The sequence below is a fragment of the Nerophis lumbriciformis genome, linkage group LG30 (genome assembly GCF_033978685.3).
Source record: "Nerophis lumbriciformis linkage group LG30, RoL_Nlum_v2.1, whole genome shotgun sequence".
In the NCBI taxonomy this organism is placed as follows: Eukaryota; Metazoa; Chordata; class Actinopteri; order Syngnathiformes; family Syngnathidae; genus Nerophis; species Nerophis lumbriciformis.
Window position 1 is genome coordinate 15657587 of NC_084577.2, and position 23332 is coordinate 15680918.

General features: G+C 39.4%; 1 protein-coding gene across 10 annotated transcripts in view; it reads right to left on the bottom strand.

Annotated features, from left to right (window-relative positions):
* The window catches only part of rap1gap2a (RAP1 GTPase activating protein 2a), a 293355-nt gene that overhangs the window by 70692 nt on the left and 199331 nt on the right, over positions 1–23332 (bottom strand). For 9 of the 10 annotated variants that reach the window (XM_061925637.1, XM_061925638.1, XM_061925636.1 and 6 more), the window contains one exon: positions 7823–7907. In XM_061925637.1, coding sequence (XP_061781621.1) covers positions 7823–7907 — 85 coding nt within the window. Of the gene's footprint in view, positions 1–7822; positions 7908–18784; positions 18797–23332 lie in introns of those variants that run through there. The other variant, XM_072911967.1, reaches the window with a different exon arrangement.

Genomic DNA, 23332 nt, shown 5'->3' on the forward strand with positions numbered 1-23332 from the left:
GACTGAAACGCTGTTTTCCTCACAAACACTAAATCCCTCCGATCAAAACTAAACTTTTTACTCGTCTCCATTAAACTGCGCCAGCACAATATCCAGCTGCCCTGCACCCTTCCAGGGCCAACTCCCTGTCTGCCTCGGGGACTCCGACCCACCACCTCAAACACAAGTGTGCAAAAAAACCTGACAAAACTCCTCCTTCAAAATGCCCTCAATTAGCCAAACAGTTCCACAATTATCCCTCAGACGTGGCTCGGCATAATACAAAAACCGTGGTAAGATCTGAACCATGGGTTTAATGAACGGTGCCACACCTAAAACATAACATAAACAAAGCTATCAAAGCAATAACTCGACGAAGCTGTGCATGTAAGCAGTGCAAATTGTAATAGATCATACACGAACCCCAACAACGTGGGCAACAAGACTAAATATTTACCCATACTTTTTTAGTTCGTACCTCTATCTTCTCTGCCACGAACGGGCTATATTTCAATCATCTTTCTATCTTTGAAGTCGTGTGGAGAATGTATATTTATTTTGTGCCTTTCCTCTCTGTATGACGGCTTTGTTCAAAGTGACATGCTGCAGAGAGAGAGAGAGAGAGAGCGAGAGCGAGAGGCTCCTGTGGAGAAATCTATCATTGAGGTATTGCTGTGCTAATCTGCCTCCCGAGAAAATACATCTACATTGTAAACATGTGAGGATTTATTTATTTACATTTTTTTGCATAATAGCTGTATGATTTCAAAATGGTTTGTCATACAGTGCCCAAACTGAACTTGGCATGTAACAGTCAGGAAGGATCCCATCAGATGGATAATGAATTATTAAACCTTCTCACATGGGTGATTCAAATGGAAATTGACTTTTTCCCCGCATTAAATTCTAGAAACTCTGAGCAGATTCAAACAAACAGATATGTTAAAAAAATGCGAAACACTTTTACCAACACTGAAGCAAACAGCAAAAAGCACTGACCTACAACAGCCATGGTATTACTTTCATACCAACAATCTATTAACTAAAGTTCGTAGCAGGTCTCTTAGTGCAACTTCCAGAACGTCCATCCATCCATCCATCCATCTTCCGCTTATCAGAGGTAGGGTAGCGGGGGCAGCAGCCTAAGTAGGGAAGCCCAGACTTTCCTCTCCCCAGGTACTTCGTCCAGCTCTTCCCGGGGGATCCCGAGGCGTTCCCAGGCCAGCCGGGAGACATAGTCTTCCCCGTGGCCTCCTACCGGTCGGATGTGCCCTAAACACATCTCGGGAGGCGTTCGGGTGGCATCCTGACCAGATGCCCGAACCACCTCATCTGGCTCCTCTCGATGTGGAGGAGTAGCAGCTTTACTTTGAGCTCCACCCGGATGGCAGAGCTTCTCACCCTATATCGGCATAGGAAACTCATTTCGGCCGCTTGTACCCGTGATCTTGTCCTTTTGGTCATAACCCAAAGCTCATGACCATAGGTGAGGATGGGAACGTAGATCAACCGGTGAATTGAGAGCTTTGCCTTCCGGCTCAGCTCCTTCTTCACCACAACGGATCGATACAGCGTCCGCATTACTGAAGACGTCGCATCGATCCGCCTGTCCATCTCACGATCCACTCTCCCCTCACTCGTGAACAAGACTCCGAGGTACTTGAACTCCTCCACTTGGGGCAGGGTCTCCTCCGCAACCCGGAGATGGCACTCCACCCTTTTCCGGGCGAGAACCATGGACTCGGACTTGGAGGTGCTGATTTTCATCCCAGTCGCTTCACAATCGGCTGCGAACCGATCCAGTGAGAGCTGAAGATCCTGGCCAGATGAAGCCATCAGGACCACATCATCTGCAAAATTCAGAGACCTAATCCTGCAGCCACCAAACCGGATCCCCTCAACGCCTTGAGTGCGCCTATAAATTCTGTCCATAAAAGTTATGAACAGAATCTTCCAGAACGTGTATGTATTTTTCTATTTATTGTTCAATCAAAATTCAGCTTCCATGTGTTGCCACGTAAATGTAATCTGCACAGGGCCTTCAGAATCCGGAGGGCTGTTTTTTTGATCTATCGGATGTCGGATTCGACTCTCGGAGCGAGCAAGCTAACCCACTATAACGTCAACATTTTTTCCATCCTGTAGATGTTGTTCTGTTCTGTTGTTTCTGTTTATTTCGAACATGTATACAATGTCAGCATGTTACATCACGTTACTAGAGATGTCCGATAATGGCTTTTTTGCAGATATCCGATATTCCGATATTGTTCAACTCTTAATTACCGATTCCGATATCAACCGATACCGATATATACAGTCGTGGAATTAACACATTATTATGCCTAATTTTGTTGTGATGCCCCGCTGGATGCATTAAACAAAGTTACAAGGTTTTCCAAAATAAATCCACTCAAGTTATGGAAAAAAAATGCCATATTTATTATTGAAGTCACAAAGTGCATTCTTTTTTTTAACATGCCTCAAAACAGCAGCTTGGAATTTGGGACATGCTCTCCCTGAGAGAGCATGAGGAGGTTGAGGTGGGCGAGGTTGGGGGGGTGGGTGAGGTTGAGGTGGGGGGGGGGGGAATTAGGGGCTAGCGGGTGGTGTATATTATAGCGTCCCAGAAGAGTTAGTGCTGCAAGGGGTTCTGGGTATTTGTTCTGTTGCGTTTATGTTGTGTTACGGTGCGGATGTTCTCCCGAAATGTGTTTGTCAGTCTTGTTTGGTGTGAGTTCACGGTGTGGCGCATATTTGTAACAGTGTTAAAGTTGTTTATACGGCCACCTTCAGTGTGACCTGTATGGCTTTTGACCAAGTATGCCTTGCATTCACTTGTGTGTGTGAAAAGCCGTAGGTATTACTTGACTGGGCCGGCACGCAAAGGCAGTGCCTTTAAGGTTTATTGGCGCTCTGTACTTCTCCCTACGTCCGTGTACCACTCCGTACAGCGGCGTTTTAAAAAGTCATACATTTTACTTTTTGAAACCGATACCTATAATTTCCGATATTACATTTTAAAGCATATATCGGCCGATAATATCGGCAGCCTGATATTATCGGACATCTCTACATATTACATATTTTCATTTCGCATTACATGTCCGAAAAGGAGTAGGAATGCTTATTTAATCCCCCTAACTTCATAGCAACTTCTTATACATGTGTTCATTCCTTGCTCTCAAATTGTAACACAGCTTAAATCAAGTTCTAAATTTGTACTTTACAGTGTTTTTGCAATTAATATTCTACCTCGACTTACGAGTACCTTAATTTAGTAGTTTGAGATACGAGGTGTCTTCGGCCTTTTGTTATGCTTCAAATTGCGAGTTAAAGTTAAAGTTAAAGTACCACTGATAGTCACACACACACACTAGGTGTGGTGAAATTACCCTCTGCATTTGACCCATCCCCTTGTTCCACCCCCTGGGAGTTAAGGTGAGCAGTGAGCAGCAGCAGTGGCTGCGCTCGGGAATCATTTTGGTGATTTAACCCCCAATTCCAACCCTTGATGCTGAGTGAGCCTAATTCAAGTTAATTTAAATGACTAGCTAATGCATACTTGCCAACCCTCCCGGATTTTCCGGGAGACTCCCGAAATTCAGCGCTTCTCCCGAAAACCTCCCGGGACAAATTTTCTCCCGAAAATCTATCGAAATTCAGGCGGACCTGAGTGACGTGTTGACAGCCTGTTTTCACGTCCGCTTTCCCACAATATAAATAGCGTGCCTGCCCAATGACGTTATCAATTCAATCAATTATATTTTATATAGCGCTTTTCTCTAGTGACTCAAAGCGCTTTACATAGTGAAACCCAATATCTAAGTTACATTTAAACCAGTGTGGGTGGCACTGAGAGCAGGTGGGTAAAGTGTCTTGCCCAAGGACACAACGGCAGTGACTCGGATGGCGGAAGTGGGGATCGAACCTGCAACCCTCGAGTTGCTGGCACGGCCACTCTACCAACCGAGCTATACCGCCCCAGTTATAACTGTAGAATGATCGAGGGCGAGTTCTTGGTTTCTTATGTGGGTTTATTGTTAGGCAGTTTCATTAATGTCCTCCCAGCGCGGTAACAACACACAACAACAGCAGTCACGTTTTTGTCTACCGTAAAGCAGTTCGTCTGCCGTAAACAGCAATGTTGTGACACTCTTAAACAGGACAATACTGCCATCTACTGTACATGCATATGTGACATTAACATCTAGGGCTTTTAGAGAGTGCAGTGCACAACTGCGCACACAACAAGGAGACGAAGCAGAATGCATCATCAGAGAGGGTGTTCAGCATGGTTAGAAAAATAGTGACAGAGAAAAGAACAAGGATGGACAATTCAACCCTTAACTCAACAATGAGTAGATGAGTGTTATGTATGTGTATATGTGTAAATAAATGAACACTGCAATTCAAGTATTTCTCTTATTTATATATATATATATATATATATATATATATATATATATATATATATATATATATATATATATATATATATATATATATATATATATATATATATAGCTAGAATTCACTGAAAGTCAAGTATTTATTTTATATATATATATATATATATATATATATATATATATATATGAAATACTTGACTTGGTGAATTCTAGCTGTAAATATACTTCTCCCCTCCTAACCACGCCCCCAACCACGCCCTCCCCACACCACACCCCCGCCCCACCTCCCGAAATCGGAGGTCTCAAGGTTGGCAAGTATGAGCTAATGCCACAGTGAATGCCGGAAGATTCGCCTCAAAACATACGGTCTAATTTGCTATATTTGCTAGCATTAGCTTGTAACTAGAAAACGAAATACAAATGTTTGCCAACCATTGGAAACTGTTAGGATAATTATGTATATATTATCACACAACGTTTATGCTTAAGGGCCGTTGCTATAATTATTGTCAATTGTGCGGAAGTGGTATTTTTCTTTGTCTGTGCAAAGCTGGCAATCCAAAAGATTGCAAGCCAGTCTGGTATCGGTGTTTGTGTCCAGGAACGGCCTGCTGACTGCCAAGGCCGAACATCGCCGTGACGCAGACAGAGCAGAGACGAGGCGATATCACCAGCGTCAACACATTTGCATTTTTGTATAATCATGTATTGTGTCTAACTGGAGTTGTCGAGATTACCCCCTTCCCTCAGCGACAGCTTCAGTGATGTAAACAGGGACCTCCCAAATAAATAGAGGAAGCATGCGGGCTGGACTTTTAGAACGTAGTTTGGATCTATAACGAGAATACAGCCCAAATAACGTGTCTCCTCAATTGAGCCAAATTGAACTCTGTCTCTGCATAATTCCTTGCTTCTCGTCTGTTTTAATAGATGTCATCAGTGTTTGAACCTGACAGAAACCAAACCTTTAGCAGCTTCCACAGACTTGCCGCTGACATTCTCCTCCTGCTGCTGAGGCTTGCTCCTTTACCCATGGCTCAAATTATATCACACACCTCAACAGTGTACATCAAATCACTTTTAAAAAGTAAGTAATTATAGTTACTCGTTATTTTACCAAAAAAGTAATTGAATTACAAACATAATTACTCTGATACTCTTACAAACAAATGTAATTATTTGCGTTACTTATAAAAAAACAACAATCTGACATATGCAGTTGAGAGATGTTTCATGAGAGCAGAGTGTGTGTGTGTGTGTATGCCTTTAAAAGGCGGTGCCTGTTGTAAGGTGATGTGTGACATCAGGGACAAGCGTGTTCAGAGCTCAGCTGTGTTTGTTAGCTCAGCAGCCGCAGTTTGTTGGGAGTGACGGCAACTCCTTTTGAAACTTTTCACTAGATTGTGTTGGTGCTAGTTAATAATTGAATAGGCTTCAATGGCTGTCTTGTCTCATGTCCACACACAGGGTATTGTAGGATTGCAAGCATGTCACATCATGTCACTTCAATAATTGATCTGTTGTTTATTATTCCCTCGTAGTAGTAGTACTAGGAGTGTGTGTGTGTACATAGCCTACATTTTGTTTGCTGTGTGATGTTGCCTCTTCTTATTTATACACATTTCATTTATGTGAGGTGCTGGTTGTTGCTTGTGTTAGTAAAAAGTTACTTCCTGCGTGCCACCTTACATCAAACACATCAGTAACAGCGAATGCAACGTACGTAAAAAATAATTAGAGTACTAATTTTTAGAAAAAGTAATAATGGCGTTAGTAACTCTGTTATTTTATTTCCAAACACTTCGCATGAAGCAGTTCTGCCTGTACACGGGGGGTTTGTTGCTCTGCGAACTACGAACCAACAATGTCCCTGCTGCTGCCTAGTAACTCTTTCAACACATCGCCTGAAAAGCGTTAACTCTTCTCTACCACAACGCTGATTTAAAAAAAAAAAAGCATAACTAGGAATATGTGAAGTTCGGGTCGGATGGCAGCGATAATTTAGCGCGTTCCCAAGATGAAGAAAGCCGAAGAGACAACGTGCAAGTAAAAAAGTATTTAATGGCTCAAATAAACAAAAGACGAGGAAGGGCACAAAAGCATAAGGGAGCCTATGCAAAATGAAACTAAACTGATCAGGGTATAAACAAAATGAAATGCTGGAGAACAGCAAAAACTCACGGGTAAAATCGTAAAGCAGGAGAAGCCTCCACAATGTATCAACATACATGACAAAAGTCCCGACAAAGGCTAGCAGCAAAGGCTCAACTCAAACAGCCGCAATTACAAAATGAAAACAGCTGCGAGGAGAAGACGTTTAGAGGCAGGAATAAAGCTGCTTGCAGGAACACACACACAAAACAGGAAGAACGACCAAAATATGAGCGCTAAACCTCAATACAAGGCATGATCTGCTGTGACAAATCATGACGGGATACCCTTTTTTTCCACACTATCCTCTCCATTTCAGCCTATATATATATATATATATATATATATATATATATATATATATATATATATATATATATATATATATAGTCAAGGTTTCTGTGGTTTATCCGTTATACAGTGCTCAATACAGGAGTAGAGCGGAATATACGTTAGGTCAGGAAAAAACACAGAGGCGATATCATCCCTACAAGCCTGTTTCGCAGGATTTTATAAACTGTACAACAGATAAAAGGTTTTATTCGATGGTTTATCCATTATACAGTTTATAAAATCCCCTGAAGAGCAGGGAAACCTGCAAAACTGGCTTGTAGGGCTGATATAGCCTCTGTGTTTTTTCCTGACCTAGCGTCATATATACATATGTATATATATATATATATATATATATATATATATACAGTATATATAAGTGTGGAGAGGGGTGTGGCCTGCGGGGTGTGCCAAGACCAGCCTCAAAGACAGCGACGGGTGAGTAGATGGCTCAGGTGGGCCTTGTTATTAGCAGCAGCCGGATTGAGACACATGGTTGGAGTATATATATATATATATATGTATATATATATATATATATATATACATACACATACACACGTTAGGTCAGGAAAAAACACGTAGGCTATATCGTCCCTACAAGCCTGTTTCACAGGTTTCCCTGCTCTTCAGGGGATTTTATCAACTGTATAACAACCCAACATTGGGTTGAATTTCTTTTTGCCCTGATGTGGGATCTGAGCTGAGGATATCGTTGTGGCTTGTGCAGCCCTTCAAAATTTCGGGACTTATGTAGATCCCAAATACACAGACAACTTGTACCAGTAGGTAATACATGTTGGGTTTGCATAATAGGACTCCTTTAAGGTTCCAGTGTTACAATTCATGGATATCACTGAAACGTTAACTCAGTAGACACAAAATGAATTGATTTTTTATTCTAAAGGGTGTTGGTATGAATAAAAGAACAAGTGCTCTGTGTGTCCTACCTTCATGCTGGGTGGAGCCGTGCGTGGTGGCGATGGAGGACATTCTCCAAGAGGGACGTTGGTGATGTTCAATAACTCCTGTTTCCTGGAGAGCAGACATCGAAATACATGTTTGTGTTGAGCTTTATTTGCGCCATGTTCACCAATTCCAATCCAGGCGTTATGCACTTATTTACAACATGCTGGAAGAAGTAATTGCATGTTGGTACATCTTTATATAGGACCTCAATATACAGACTGGAAAATGAGTGAAGCCACACTGAACATCTGCTGCGTGAAGTGCAAACACATTACGGCTTGAGCACGGCAACTTTCCATTGATCAGTGGCATCTTTCGATCTTTGTCATGTTTGTATACCTGTCAAGGACAAAACCCCTGAGCAAAGAAAGGCAATTTCCAGATTTACACTTTTATTCGGCTCCACACAAAAATTCAATAGTTTCTTTTTGCCCCACACCTCCATAAAAATATTTTTGTTGTCCTAATAAATGTGGCTTAGTACCACACATATAGAAGCATTGTCTTCTTTTGTAAGGTTCATAAACTTAAACATTAAATCAATTTATATATTAACATTTTTACCCTGGGGGGAAACTGGGTAACACATGGTGCATTGACAAAGCTTAACCTATTGTTACTATAACAATCTACAAGGTTGATATAGCTGGCTTCTCTTTCTTCCCCTCCATGTATCTGCTTTCTTTTGTATTTCAAGTTATCATTTCACATATGTATTGTTGCATTTGAACAACTGTATTGTTGATAATAGAAGTAATTATTGTTATTATTCATTATCAATAGGGATGATGTTCGAAACCGGTTCTCCCGGTTGTTCAATAAGAAAAGAACTGTTCAATAAGAAAAGAACCGATTCCATGAACTCGAATCCATTTTTGAGTACCGGTTCCCGTTATCGAGGCCACTATAGTAAAGAAAAAGAGTTGGTTGTTTATTCGAATCCCTGGGAACAAATCCCGTCCCACAAGAAATGCCCTGTGGGACATAACAGGAAATGACGTAGCTCAGTCAATAGACTGAGCTACGTCATTTCCTGTGATGTCACACAAGCAGCAAAAATAATGGACCGGAAAAAACACCTCAAGGCATGGCTATTCACCTATAGTGATCACAGAGACAGGTTGTTTTTGTGTTACTGTATATATTTGTTTTTCTGAAAAATCCCACTTAATTTAATTTGGGTAACAACAGTCAATATTTATTTATTTTATTTTTTAGGGGGGTAACAGTCAACATTTATTTATTTATTTTATTTTATTTTTTTCTTATTAAATAAAAGTGAGCTTTTGTTAAACCAAATATTGTGTTTTTTTCCATATACAACCACCTATCTGGATTCGATAAGAGAATCGATAAGGAATCGGTTCGATAAGAGGATTCGATAATGGGCTCGAACTCGATAATTTCTTATCAAACATCATCCCTAATTATCAATAGTGCTATTTCTATTGGTATTTGTATTGCTCCATTTGTAGTGTAATAATGTTCATTGTCATTTCTGTATTATTATTCATTTCACTAACTGCTTCTTTACTATCACTTTTACCATCATATTTGTACATATCCTATTTGCTGATGTTGTTCTGTTGTTGTTGTTGTTGTTGTTGTTGTTGTTGTTGTTGTTATTGTTATTGTTGTGTTTGCTGTTGTTGTTGTTTCTCTGTCTTATCCCCACAATTTCCCCCTCTGTCTTCCTTTTTTTCCTCTTTCCATCCCCTCCTGTTCCGGCCCGGCTGCACCAAATAATAATATAAATACATTTGATAAAGTCAAATACAAATAAGACAACAAGAGAGGTATCCCACACTTCTCTTTTGTATGGCATGTATATCAAAAATATGAAAAAAAAAAAATACAAATGATCAATTTTTCTGTATGGAATCATTTTCAATCCTGCAACATATGACAACACCCCAAAGAAACCTATAAAACAACTAAGAGTGTCCGCCCTGAGATCGGTAGGTTGTGAGTTCAAACCCTGGCCGAGTCATACCAAAGACTATAAAAATGGGACCCATTACCTCCCTGCTTGGCACTCAGCATCAAGGGTTGGAATTGGGGATTAAATCACCAAAATTATTCCCGAGCGCGGCCACCGCTGCTGCTCACTGCTCCCCTCACCTCCCAGGGGGTGGAACAAGGGGATGGGTCAAATGCAGAGGGTAATTACACCACACCTAGTGTGTGAGTGACTATCAGTGGTACTTTAACTTAACTTTAATTTTGGATTGTACTTTACAGCTTTTTTGTATACATATTCAAAATAATCTCGACCGAGCAGTTAATTGCGTCTTGAAAACAAGGCTGGAATGCAAAAAGGACCGTCTCAGTTATTAATCACAAAACAAAACATAACATAGAGGATACAGTATGCATCAAAACGATAATAATGGTGAAGTTCATTTGGAGTAGTGATTTAAGAACGTCACATTTCGCACAATTCGACATGATGTAATCTGGAGAAGAAAAGGAGAAGAAAAAGTGTTTAGTAATAGTGTATTTAACCGAAGACATGCACCTGGGGATAAGTTGATTGGCAACACTAAATTGGCCCGAGTGTGTGAATGTGAGTGTGAATGTTGTCTGTCTATCTGTGTTGGCCCTGCGATGAGGTGGCGACTTGTCCAGGGTGTACCCCGCCTTCCGCCCGATTGTAGCTGAGATAGGCTCCAGCGCCCCCCGCGACCCCTAAAGGGAATAAGCGGTAGAAAATGGATGGATGGGTATTTAACCGATAGATTTTGTAATAAGCTGTGTCAATTTAAGATCTTGAACAGATTGTATTTTACATCTTCTCAGCTGTTTAAAATTGATGCAGTGGATAGCAAATTATGTATGAAGTGTCGGGCAGCTGAGGGAAAAGGGTAATACTAAAAGAATGGATAGATGTTGATAGTCCATCTCATACTGATTGGTACACACAAGCTATGGAAATTATATCAGTAGAAAAAAAACTGCATTTAGTTTAGATAATAATGAGTCGTACATTGGAATATGGGATCCATTAATTAAATTTGTTTTAACGATTACATGAACCTAAAATATGACTTATTTTATTTTTGTGGAAAATATTAGACACAATGTGTTGTCAAGCTTATGAGATGCGATGCAAGTGTAAGCCACTGTGACACTATTGTTCATTTTTTAAATGTTTTAATTTTTTTTAATAAATGGCTGTGATGATGTCAATGAGGGATTTCTAATCACTGCTATGTTGGAATTATTATTAATATTGATACTGTTGTTGATATTATAAACATTTTTTGGACTACTTTTTTTTTTAGATTGTTTTGTGTCATGTTTGTGTGTCCTTTCAATTGCTCTGTTGATTGCTATCCTGAATGTTGCTGGGCCGGATTTGGTTTTGGAATTGGAATTGTATTATTATGGTATTATTGTGTATTATTTTGTTGGATTGATTAATTAAAAAAAAAAAAAAAAAAAAATTAAAAGTACGTTTGGTCAGCATAGGCATGTGAAGCAGAGCCTTGCTTGTTATGATGAAAAATGTATAAAACTAATATTTCATAAAATAAATAATATTTGTTCAATAAACAGTTATTTGTATTTTCTCCATCAGAAAATTTTTTGTTAACATTTTCTTCAGTAAAAATCTCTTAACTTTGCACATTTCCAGATCCTATGGCGCACTGTAGTACCCTCAGTCACCACATAAATTGAGGTGGCGTACCTGAGCTAGCAGGCGCTTGTTGCTGCCACATCTTTTTCCACAGACGAAGCCAGCAGATTTTGTTTAAAAAAGAATGAATTTACAAAAAATATTTTATTGCTGTGTTAAATGAATTGATTTATGAATGAATGAATGAATGAATGAGACTACCAAGATTAAGGCACAGTACATAAGTAGCAGCTAAAAATGGTTACTACTACAAAATGGAAGATAATCAGACATTTATAGGTACTGTACATGTATAACATAATTTTTCTGGAAGACGATAAGTTAGGTACTTCACATACAAACAAAAGATAAAACTACAAATATTTGTTTTAATTTACAAAAGTAAATACATGTTGGACGTACTTGATAACATTTTTAAGAATGTTATTTATCAAACAATGTTCTTGTTATCCTCCTAATTAGCAGTCTTCATTAAATGAGAGCATGTTAAATTAAATTAAAAAAAAACCTCACCAGATGTCACCGGATAGCTTATTCTATCAAAAATATTTTTGAACAATTAATGATATCTCAATTGAATAATAATACATGACAAAGTCTGTCTGTAGTCGTACAAAACAACTTTGTTAAATTAGTGATGTTGAATAGTTTATGTAATTTAATTAAATTAGATTACACGACCAGACCCCTTCCGAGTGGTATTTTTAGTTTTGTTTTCTGTATTATCTACTGCAGAAGACACAAAACAAATTAATAAACAACATAAATCGTGAATAATAATTCAATTTGTGAAGTAAATGGAGTCAAACAAACACAAGGAGAACAAATACAGACTTACAGGTTGGAAGATGCTGAGAACTGCTTACTAACCATAACACCTGGGTGTTTGTTCTGGAGTACACAGATGTAATCAAATAAGTTAATGCCAGCTAGCTAGGTTAAGCTAGTGCTAATGCTAGGGCAGTGTTTATCAAACAAGGTACAGTATTTTTCGGAGTATAAGTCGCACCGGAGTATAAGTCGCATCTGCCGAAAATGCACAATAAAGAAGGAAAAAAACATATATAAGTCGCACTGGAGTATAAGTCGCATTTTTGGGGGAAATTTATTTGATAAAACCCAACACCAAGAATAGACATTTGAAAGGCAATTTAAAATAAATAAAGGATAGTGAACAACAGGCTGAATAAGTGTACGTTATATGACGCATAAATAACCAACTGAGAACGTGCCTGGTCTGTTAACATATATAGAACATGCTATACGTTTACCAAAACAATCTGTCACTCCTAATGGCTAAATCCCATGAAATCTTATACGTCTAGTCTCTTACGTGAATTAGCTAAATAATATTATTTGATATTTTACAGTAATGTGTTAATAATTTCACACATAAGTCGCTCCTGAGTATAAGTCGCACCCCCGGCCAAACTATGAAAAAAACTGTGACTTATAGTCCGAAAAATACGGTAAATGTTTTCAACAGATATGTTTGGTGTCCTTGGAATCATAAGTCTATTATTGCTATCAAGTGTCCCAGGAAGTAATTTTACCTGGATCAGGTATATAAAAAAAACAACTAAACATACAGTACAGGCCAAAAGTTTGGACATATATTCTAATTTCAATGCATTTTCTTTATTTTCATGACTATTTACATTGTAGATTGTCACTGAAGGCATCACAACTATGACACCTGTGAAGTGAAAACCATTTCAGGTGACTACCTCTTGAAGCTCATCGAGAGAATGCCAAGAGTGTGCAAAATAGTAATCAGAGCAAAGGGTGGCTATTTTGAAGAAACTAGAATATAAATCATGTTTTCAGTTTTTCAAGTACATAACTCCACATGTGTTCATTCATAGTTTTGATGCCTTCAGTGACAATCTACAATGTAAATAGTCGTGAAAATAAAGAAAACGCATTGAATGAGAAGGTGTGTCCAAACGTTTGGCCTGTACTGTAAATATATCTATATCTCTATATATATATACCTACACGTTAGGTCAGGAAAAAAACACGGGGGCTATTTCATCCCCACAAGCCTGTTTCGCAGGTTTCCTTGCTCTTTAGGGGAGTTTATAAACTCCCCGAATATATATATATATATATATATATATATATATATATATATATATATATATATATATATATATATATATATATATTAGGGATGTCCGATAATGGATTTTTGCCCATATCCGATATTGTCCAACTCTTTAATTACAGATACCGATATCAACCGATATATACAGTCATGGAATTAACACATTATTATGCCTAATTTGGACAATCAGGTACTTTAAAAAAAAATCAATAAAATAAAATAAGATACATACATTAAAAACATTTTCTTGAATAAAAAAGAAAGTAAAACAATATAAAAACAGTTACATAGAAACTAGTAATTAATGAAAATTAGTAAAATTAACTGTTAAAGGTTAGTACTATTAGTAAACCAGCAGCACACACAATCATGTGTGCTTACGGACTATCCCTTGCAGACTGTATCGATATATATTGCTATATAATGTAGGAAGCAGAATATTAATAACATAAAGAAACAACCCTTTTGTGTGAATGAGTGTAAATGGGGGAGGAAGGTTTTTTGGGTTGGTGCACTAATTGTAAGTGTATCTTGTGTTTTTTATGTTGATTTAATAAAACTAAAAAAAACTACAAAAAAACAAACGATACCGATAATTTCCGATATTACATTTTAACGCATTTATCGGCCGATATTATAAAAAAAAACAAAAAACAATACCGATAAAAAAAACAAACGATACCTATAATTTCTGATATTACATTTTAACGCATTTATCAGCCGATAATATCGGTTTGCCGTTATTATCGGCTATCTCTAATATATATATATATATATATATATATATATATATATATATATATATATATATATATATATATATATATATACATACATATATATATACATACACACACCCGCACACACATATATGTACACACACACATATGTATATATAAACACACATAAATATATATACTGCTCATTTACTGGAGAAGAAAACTAGTGCCGCTGCTCACCAGCTAGCAGCTTGCGTAGCTAATTGCTAGATGGCAACAAGTGCGCTAATCACGAGCTAGCTTAAATATTAACATGAAAACAAGACACATTAATGTCTTTCCCCATTACAATCGTCATGCCCCAATCTCAACATGTATAAACACATTGTTGTCAGAGCAACTAAGCTATTTAATTGTGCTGAATGATAAATAGGAAGATACTGTATATGTTGTGTGTTTTTTACAATGTAAAACTGGGTTAGAATATTTCATTTTTGCATTTATGTACTGTAGTAGTGGGTGTGAACATTTCATATCATGGTTATTTTGACCTAAGTTATCACAGTTATCATTCTTATCACTATATTGTTGAATGTGCTCAAAATATACTTCCACACACTAACATCTTTCAAACAAGCCTATTAGAAATATAAATGAGATAGACACACAATATACAGTAAAAAAATATTACATATTGTTCTGGCTTCTTAATAGTCACATTCTTTTTTAATTACAAAAGGTTTTAGTGTTTTTTTTCATTATAAAGGAAAAATGGGTGTTGGTCAGGGAGCATGGTTCTCCGATAGGTTGAATGGCAACACTAAATTGGCCCTGGTGTGTGAATGTGAGTGTGATTGTTGTCTATCTGTGTTGGCCCTGCGATGACTTGTCCAGGGTGTAATCCGCCTTCCGCCCGAACGCAGCTGGGATAGGCTCCAGCACATCCCGCGACCCCTGAGAGGGGCAAGCGATAAGGTGTTGGTCACTTTACTGCTATTTTTCACTAACCAGTTTATCGTTATAACCCTAATAAGTCGCCTACTAGGTTTAACAACATTGCGATAATAATAATAATGATGGCCGTGATAATTTTGTTTACAATTACCGTGATGTGGGATTTTCATATTGTTATTCCTACTCCACAACCGAGTGCAGCTACTCAGATTATAAAGTACACAACCAACTCATCTGTTATTGTAGGGGCAGAGAAACTAGTAATTTCTTGCCAGTTTTGAACAGAAAATGCAAGTAATGGAGTAAATCCTCGGAAAACCATACTGCGAAAGGTACTAGTACCAGGAACCCTAACCATGTTATTTAACTTGTCCCTGTCACTAGCCATCGTCCTTTTCGGCCTACTATTGTCCCTGTTCCCCCCCCCCTAAAAAAGGCCTGTATTTACCGGTACATGAATGTTAATCATTTGGTTCCTGGGTGTCATGAGGATCTGTCATGATCAGCAAACACCTCGACAGCAGTTAGGAAGGTCCAGCAGGGACTAACACTTTTGAGAGTTGCTTAGCAAAGCTTTTGCAAAGGGTGATTAGATCCGAAGAGAAAATCACCGGCTGCCCTCCTCCTTCCCAAATATATCTGTAGATCCTGTTGGCTCTCCAGAGCAAATAAAATCGTACTTTGGACATGAACAGGCATTTAGTAAGAATGTAACTAAGAACTAGTTAAATAAGAACTAGTTCCATGAGAGAGAGAGAGAGGAAGTTTCATGGGGGTAAGAAATTCGCAAGCGGTCCCCAAATCCTGCCTGTAGGGTGGTTGGGTTTTAGAGTCGGTTAGAGCACCAAACTCTCGCTTTCACACCTATCTCGTTCTGCAAGATCAGCATGCCTGGCAAAGGTGATCATTAAACACATGCCAATTTTGGACCATTTTGTAGACTAGTCGAAGCATCAGTGGTTCACGATGTCCTCCTCCCATCCCCTGGGTAAGCATCGACTGCAGTGCATCGTACGTGCTGCTGAAAAGGTGATTGGCTGCAAGCTCCCATCCCTCCAGGACTTGTTCTCCTCCAGGACCAGGAGGCATGTGGGTTGGATCACAGCTGACTCTTCTCACCCTGGACACACACTATTCTCCCCTCTCCCCTCAGGCAGGAGACTATGGTCCATCCAGACCCACACCTCCCGCACCTGAACAGTTTTTTCCCCTCGGCCATCAGGCACATGAACAATAACTCCTAACAGTAGCTCCCTTGAATTCCTTCTAAGTCTATAACAAGATCTGATAGCTCAGTTACAGCTCTTGTTATTACCAAATCTGTGTTTTATGTTGCACGATTGCACCAAGAAAAATTCCTAGTTTGTGAACCCATTCTCAAACAATGGCAATACAACTATTCTGATTGTGATTCTACTGCCTCACAGGGAGGACAGTTGAAGACCTGGGCAACGACGATCAATGAGGTCCTCTCCGAACTTCTGGGGTCCACAGTTGGTCGGCCTCTGTCGGTGGAACCAAGATTAGTTTGCCAAACCTCTGCAACCTCTCGACCATAGTTCGGGATGTTGTCAGGGCCAGAGATGTCATGTCTGTGTGATCATGTTTTGTTTTAGTAATGTTCGGTTTAAATTTTGGACTTTTTGTGCACTTTTGTTTTGTTTTGTCACCATAGCAACCATTAGTTTTCACCTGTCACGTCACGCACCTGTTTCACGTTCGGACTCACACACACCTGTCACCAATCATGTCACTGTTATTTAAGCCTACCTTTGTTCATCACTCGTTCTGCCTGCGTTGTCGTCATGTCACTCCGGTTTATGTCTCGTTTTGACAAAGTAAGTTTCCATGTCCATGTCCTAGTTTTTGTTAATTAGCAGCTTCATATGTTTTAGGCACACTTGCCTTTTTTGGTTGTATCTTTGTGTTTTGTGGTAGTGACTGTTTAATGTCAATAAATCCAAGCCTACCTTCACGCTGTCGTCCGGAGCCGTCTATTTTGCGTTGGAAGAACAACCCCGCAGCTAGCTGCGACCCCCACGTGACAAGAGATGGAACCGGCTCAACCCGCCCAGGGTAAATGCCGCCCGAAGACAAGACAAGAAACTAGCTTCATAATGTTTTTGTAGTAGTACACAACTCATGGAATAAATAGACCATTCTTTTTTCTATAATTCTATTTTCCGAATTGTTATGTGAAGTTGTTGTTTGCTGTGTGTTTAATATTGCCTGTAGTTTTACTGTATATGGTTTGCTTAAAATATTTTTTTCTTTTTATAGTACCTTAAATTATTGTATTTTTCGGACCATAAAGCAAACTTAAAATCCTTCCATTTTCTCAAAAATCGACAAAGCGCCTTATAATCCTCTGTGCCTTATGTATGTTTTATTTCTGGTTGTGCTTACTGACTTTAAACCTTCCAAGGTTTCTCATTGTGCCCATTGGGTTGAGTTTTTTCTTGCTCTGATGTGGGATCTGAGCCGAGGATGTTATTGTGGCTTGCGGAGCCCCTTGAGACATTTGTAATTAAGGGCCATATAATTAAACTTTGATTGATTGATTGATTGACAGTGTAATAAGTGTGACACGTAGATGACAGTCACACCTAAGAGATACCCAGCAGGCACAAGACATTAAAACAACGTTGAGAACTTGTTGAATTAAGTCCTGATGTTGAGCAACTCAAATCTAATCTTTGGAAAACATGCTTTTAATCAATGTTGGGTTCTGACGTTGATTTGACCATTGATTTTTGGTCATTTTGCAACCGATATGCTACAACATAACAAAGATAACAAAAGTCACACTAAACTATTTTCACAGACTTTTTAGCACCGTGTGTAATGTTCTATATGTTCAATAAAACATCAAAGTTTTAGTCTAGCTTGCTCACTTGCTCGCATCATTTAGTGAACAGGCTTCAACTCGCAGTCCTCACCTACCCAGCAGGCACAAGACATTAAAACAACGTTGAGAACTTGTTGAATTAGGTCCTGATGTTGAGCAACTCAAGCATGCTTTTTGACAACGTTTATTCAATGTCAGGTTGTGACGTTGATTTAACCTTTGAAATGTGTTAATTTCCCAACCAACAACGTGGATCCAACGTTGAACATCAACATTGTCTCAGTTTACAAATACAACTATTTTGCAACGTTGTTTCAAAGTCAATTTTATATGACATGTATGTATAATCAACGTTGTATCAATTTCTTGTGCCTGCTGGGTAGGTGAGGACTGCGAGTTGAAGCCTGTTCAATAAATGACGCGAGCAAGTGAGCAAGCTAGACTAAAACATTGATGTTGTATTGAAAATATAGAACATTACACACAGCGCTCAAAAATCTGTGAACATAGTTTAGTATGACTTTTGTTACGTGTACAGGGGAAGAAGACGGCGCAGACAGCAGGGACGTCGTTTTAGCTCCATATTTATTTAATTTTTACAATAGAATGGAGTGTGAAACTATTCCAAAATGTGTATGGTGTGATTATGTGTAGCGATTAACTGATGAGTGTTACCCGGAGTGTTGAGGTGCGGAAGTCCAAGAGGGGCAAGGCAAGCTCGGAGGTCCGTGAGCATGCGTGAGGTCAAGGGCAGGAGAGAGGCGTCGCAAGTCCGTGTCCAGGCAGGAAGTCGAGATCCAAGAGGCAGCCAGGGAATCAGAGGGAATACGGGGAGACGAGACACACAGCTCGTGACGCGGGAACGGAGGAATGTGTGCGGGAACAGGTCGCTACGTTCTGGCCCGGAACGCAGGTTTGCACTGGCTTAAAGGGGAACATTATCACAATTTCAGAATTGTTTAAACCATTAAAAATCAGTTCCCAGTGGCTTATTATATTTTTCGAAGTTTTTTTCAAAATTTTACCCATCACGCAATATCCCTAAAAAAAAGCTTCAAAGTGCCTGATTTTAACCACCCGTCCATTTTCCTGTGACGTCACATAGTGAAGCCAACACAAACGAACATGGCGGAAAGAACAGCAAGCTATAGCGACATTAGCTCGGATTCAGACTCGGATTTCAGCGGCTTAAGCGATTCAACAGATTACGAATGTATTGAAACGGATGGTTGTAGTGTGGAGGCAGGTAGTGAAAACGAAATTGAAGAAGAAACTGAAGATATTGAGCCATATCGGTTTGACCCGTATGCAAGCGAAACCGACGAAAACGACACAACAGCCAGCGACACGGGAGAAAGTGAGGACGAATTCGGCGATCGCCTTCTAACCAACGATTGGTATGTATTTGTTTGGCATTAAAGGAAACTAACAACTATGAACTAGGTTTACAGCATATGAAATACATTTGGCAACAACATGCACTTTGAGAGTGCAGACAGCCCAATTTTCATCAATTAATATATTCTGTAGACATACCCTCATGTCAGCAGGCCAGGGAAGCTAGGGTCGATATTTTTCTCTTGATCATCTTCGGGACGGTGTGAGCCAAGACATCCAGGGGGTTTAGCTCGCTCGTCTGCGGGAACAAACTGCCGCCATTGCTTGCCGTGCTACCGAAGTCCTTTGTCCCTGAATTGTTCACACACTCCGGCAGATTCAATGGGGGGTCTGGCGGAAGATTTCTTTGACTTTATCGTTGGAAATGCATCTGCTTTGAGTGTCGCAGGATATCCACACATTCTTGCCATCTCTGTCGTAGCATAGCTTTCGTCGGTAAAGTGTGCGGAACAAACGTCCAATTTCTTGCCACTTTCGCATCTTTGGGCCACTGGTGCAACTTGAATCCGTCCCTGTTCGTGTTGTTACACCCTTCGACAACACACCAACGAGGCATGATGTCTCCAAGGTACGGAAAACAGTCGAAAAAACGGAAAATAACAGAGCTGATTTGACTCGGTGTTTGAGAAAATGGCGGATTGCTTCCCGATGCGACGTCACATTGTGACGTCATCGCTCCAAGAGCGAATATTAGAAAGGCGTTTAATTCGCCAAAATGCACCCATTTAGAGTTTGGAAATCGGTTAAAAAAATATATGGTCTTTTTCCTGCAAAATCAAGGTATATATTGACGCTTACATAGGTCTGGTGATAATGTTACCCTTTAAGAAGCCTAGGAAGCTCATCAGTGACAGGTGTGCTGATTGCAGATGGATTGCAGCTGCAGATGCGCGCAGGTGCGCCCACCGCAACGCACAGATGAATGCGCACTGAGGTGCGCCCGGGTTGTGACAACTTCATAAGTTACTCAGCCGCATCACTTGGAGTGTCAGAGCAATACGACTACAAATGACCCGAAAAAGACCATCTCCACTCCATCTTGTAGCAATGCAACAATCCGGCAGCCACCCTGGAATCTCTTGCGGCTGACAGAATTATTTGGTGGGACATTTGTGCTCGTGGCATGAATGCCTTAGAAACAAGCCGCACCTAACTAAAAGAAGTCCCCCGAAACCGCCACCATTGCAGACAATACCAACAACAAAGATTGGGGACTGGAGTTTGCTGTTCTATTTGAGGAAATCTTTGTGCCTCTGAGTTTGCTATCCAGAGTCATTACAGATTGCGTCGGGTGTCATCGTCAATAACGACGGACTACCAAAGAAGAAAGAAGAAGAACAATGTCATTTCATTTTATAGACACTTCTTCAACTTTTCATTTCAATGAATCTACACCGAAATGAACAAGTCAGCCTAAATAGCTGACAAATGATCAGCTTAAGCTTTTGTTATGTTCTCTGGGGGTTCAAGCCCTGCTAGGAAGACCTTGAAAATCTTTGAATCTTCAACCACCAGAAGCGTGACTGCACAATAATGATGGCTTAGTATTCACAGTGAGACACAGTTTCTTATTGAGGCCGTATGGGTGCCATGTTTTGAAGAGTTCACACATTACTATTCAGTCATTGGCTTTTAGACACACCGGATTTGGTATGATTGACATCAGATAACCAAAACACTCCCATTCCATAACACTTCAAACCAAAAAGATTAAAAAAAATCGGATTACATGATCTATTAACGCCTCAAAATACAAACTATAAAATAGTGTGTACTATTAGTGGGGTGTGTTGTTGGGGATCTACTTAGACTACATGTACAATTTATAAAGAGTGCAAAAGTGCCCTATTTGGATGAGGTTTTTGTGTGTACTACAGGCTGTCACCATTGAGACACTCATCTCCATCCACATTGTTGGCAATCAAATGGGCAAGACACTTTACCCACCTGCTCCCAGTGCCACCCACACTGGTTTAAATGTAACTAGAGAAAAGCGCCATATAAATATAATTCACACTAATATGTTTTTCTTTTTTATACATTGTACATTGTAAAATATGGGCAGGTACAATGCAGCTAATTAGAGAGCACTATTCCGCCCATAGAGCCGTCGAAAAAACCCACAAAACTCACAACCTACCGATCTCAGGGCGGACACTCTAACCACTTAATATACACGATATACCGCGGGTTTGTCTCTGTGCGATGTAGAAAATGACTATATCGTGAGTATTCGAGTATAAGTTCTCACGCAGTTGCTTTTTGATGCGGGCATTACACTGCAGGTGTTTCTCACTCTTTCTTGTCTCTCCTTCTCACAGAGAGATAAAACAAGCGCACCTTGTTACAAGTGTCAAATACTGTGTCGCGCGTGCTACGATACGCCCTCGCCGAGCAGAGAGGTAGCGGCATGGTAAAGTTAACTGTGGCAGGTGGTGCGAGTGGTAATACGAGAGAGAGAAGGTGCAAATCTGGTAACAAATGGAGGAAAAAAAAAATACTTCCCAAGAAAAACAGCCCATCGTCTGGCGGTGGTTTTCGGCTTCAAGCGGGAAGATGTTGAACAGACAACCGTAACATGTCAAATATGCGGCAAAAGCGTTGCTGCAAAAAGTAGCAGCAGTACTATCAATCAATCAATCAATCAATGTTTATTTATATAGCCCTAAATCACAAGTGTCTCAAAGGGCTGCACAAGCCACAACGACATCCTCGGTACAAAGCCCACATAAGGGCAAGGAAAAACTCACCCCAGTGGGACGTCGATGTGAATGACTATGAGAAACCTTGGAGAGGACCGCATATGTGGGTACCCCCCGCCCCCCTAATTTGTAGAATCATTTGAAAAGTCACCCGCTAGAGAATAAGGAGTGCTTGAAACCCCGCATGTCAACATCTCCGGCCGGTGACACAGCCAACAAAATGCCGAAGCAACCTGCACTGACAATTGTGCTTGGCGTCTTCCATTTCCACATCAAAAATAGTCAAAAACAGGAGATAACGTCCGCAGGAACCTACCACATAGCGAAGGACATACACAATTTGATTTCCAATTATGCAGCTATTTTTTATTTGACAGTTATTTAAATATCTTGTGTGACATCATGCACAAAAGTGCACTTTATTTGTTTTAAACTATTGTAGTGGCGTTCTGTACAAAAAGTGCACTTTAATTTAGTGTTGTTTTGATATGTCATCTTAGTGACATCATGCACAAAAGTGCACTAATAGCTTGTTTTAAAATGTTTGAAAAGACATGAATGTTTGTGCCACTGCTTAATAACTGTTTAATAAATACAGTTTTGTAAATTGACTTAGTTGTGATTTCCTTCTCTGCATGAAAGTTTAAAATGAGCATATGTGTACAGCTCTGGTAATGGGTACATTCGCACCCACCTGCACAAATGTACTTCAAAATGTAACAATCAAAATAAATATGACTTTTTTTTTTGTTTACTAGGGCATGCATATATAATATGCATTAGTTTGACCATTTAAAATGAAAAGGAGATGCTTGGAAATAGCATAACAATGCCCCAAAAACTTGGAAAAACGCGTTACGTTCTTTTATATTTTGATAAATCATCATATTTATGTATTACTAAATATAAATAGGTATTGATCAATCTTTAAGAGGTGTGTATTTTATTTCAGTTTGCTTTTGACATCTTATTTAGAATTGTAGTTGAAACGTTTACAACCTTGTGTTGCTCTCATGTTGGCGTAACCAAACTAGATTTCATTTAATGATCTTATTTTGAATATTTATTCCCTTTTTTACATTTAGTATATTGAAATATTCATATATAAACATTGAATACATTT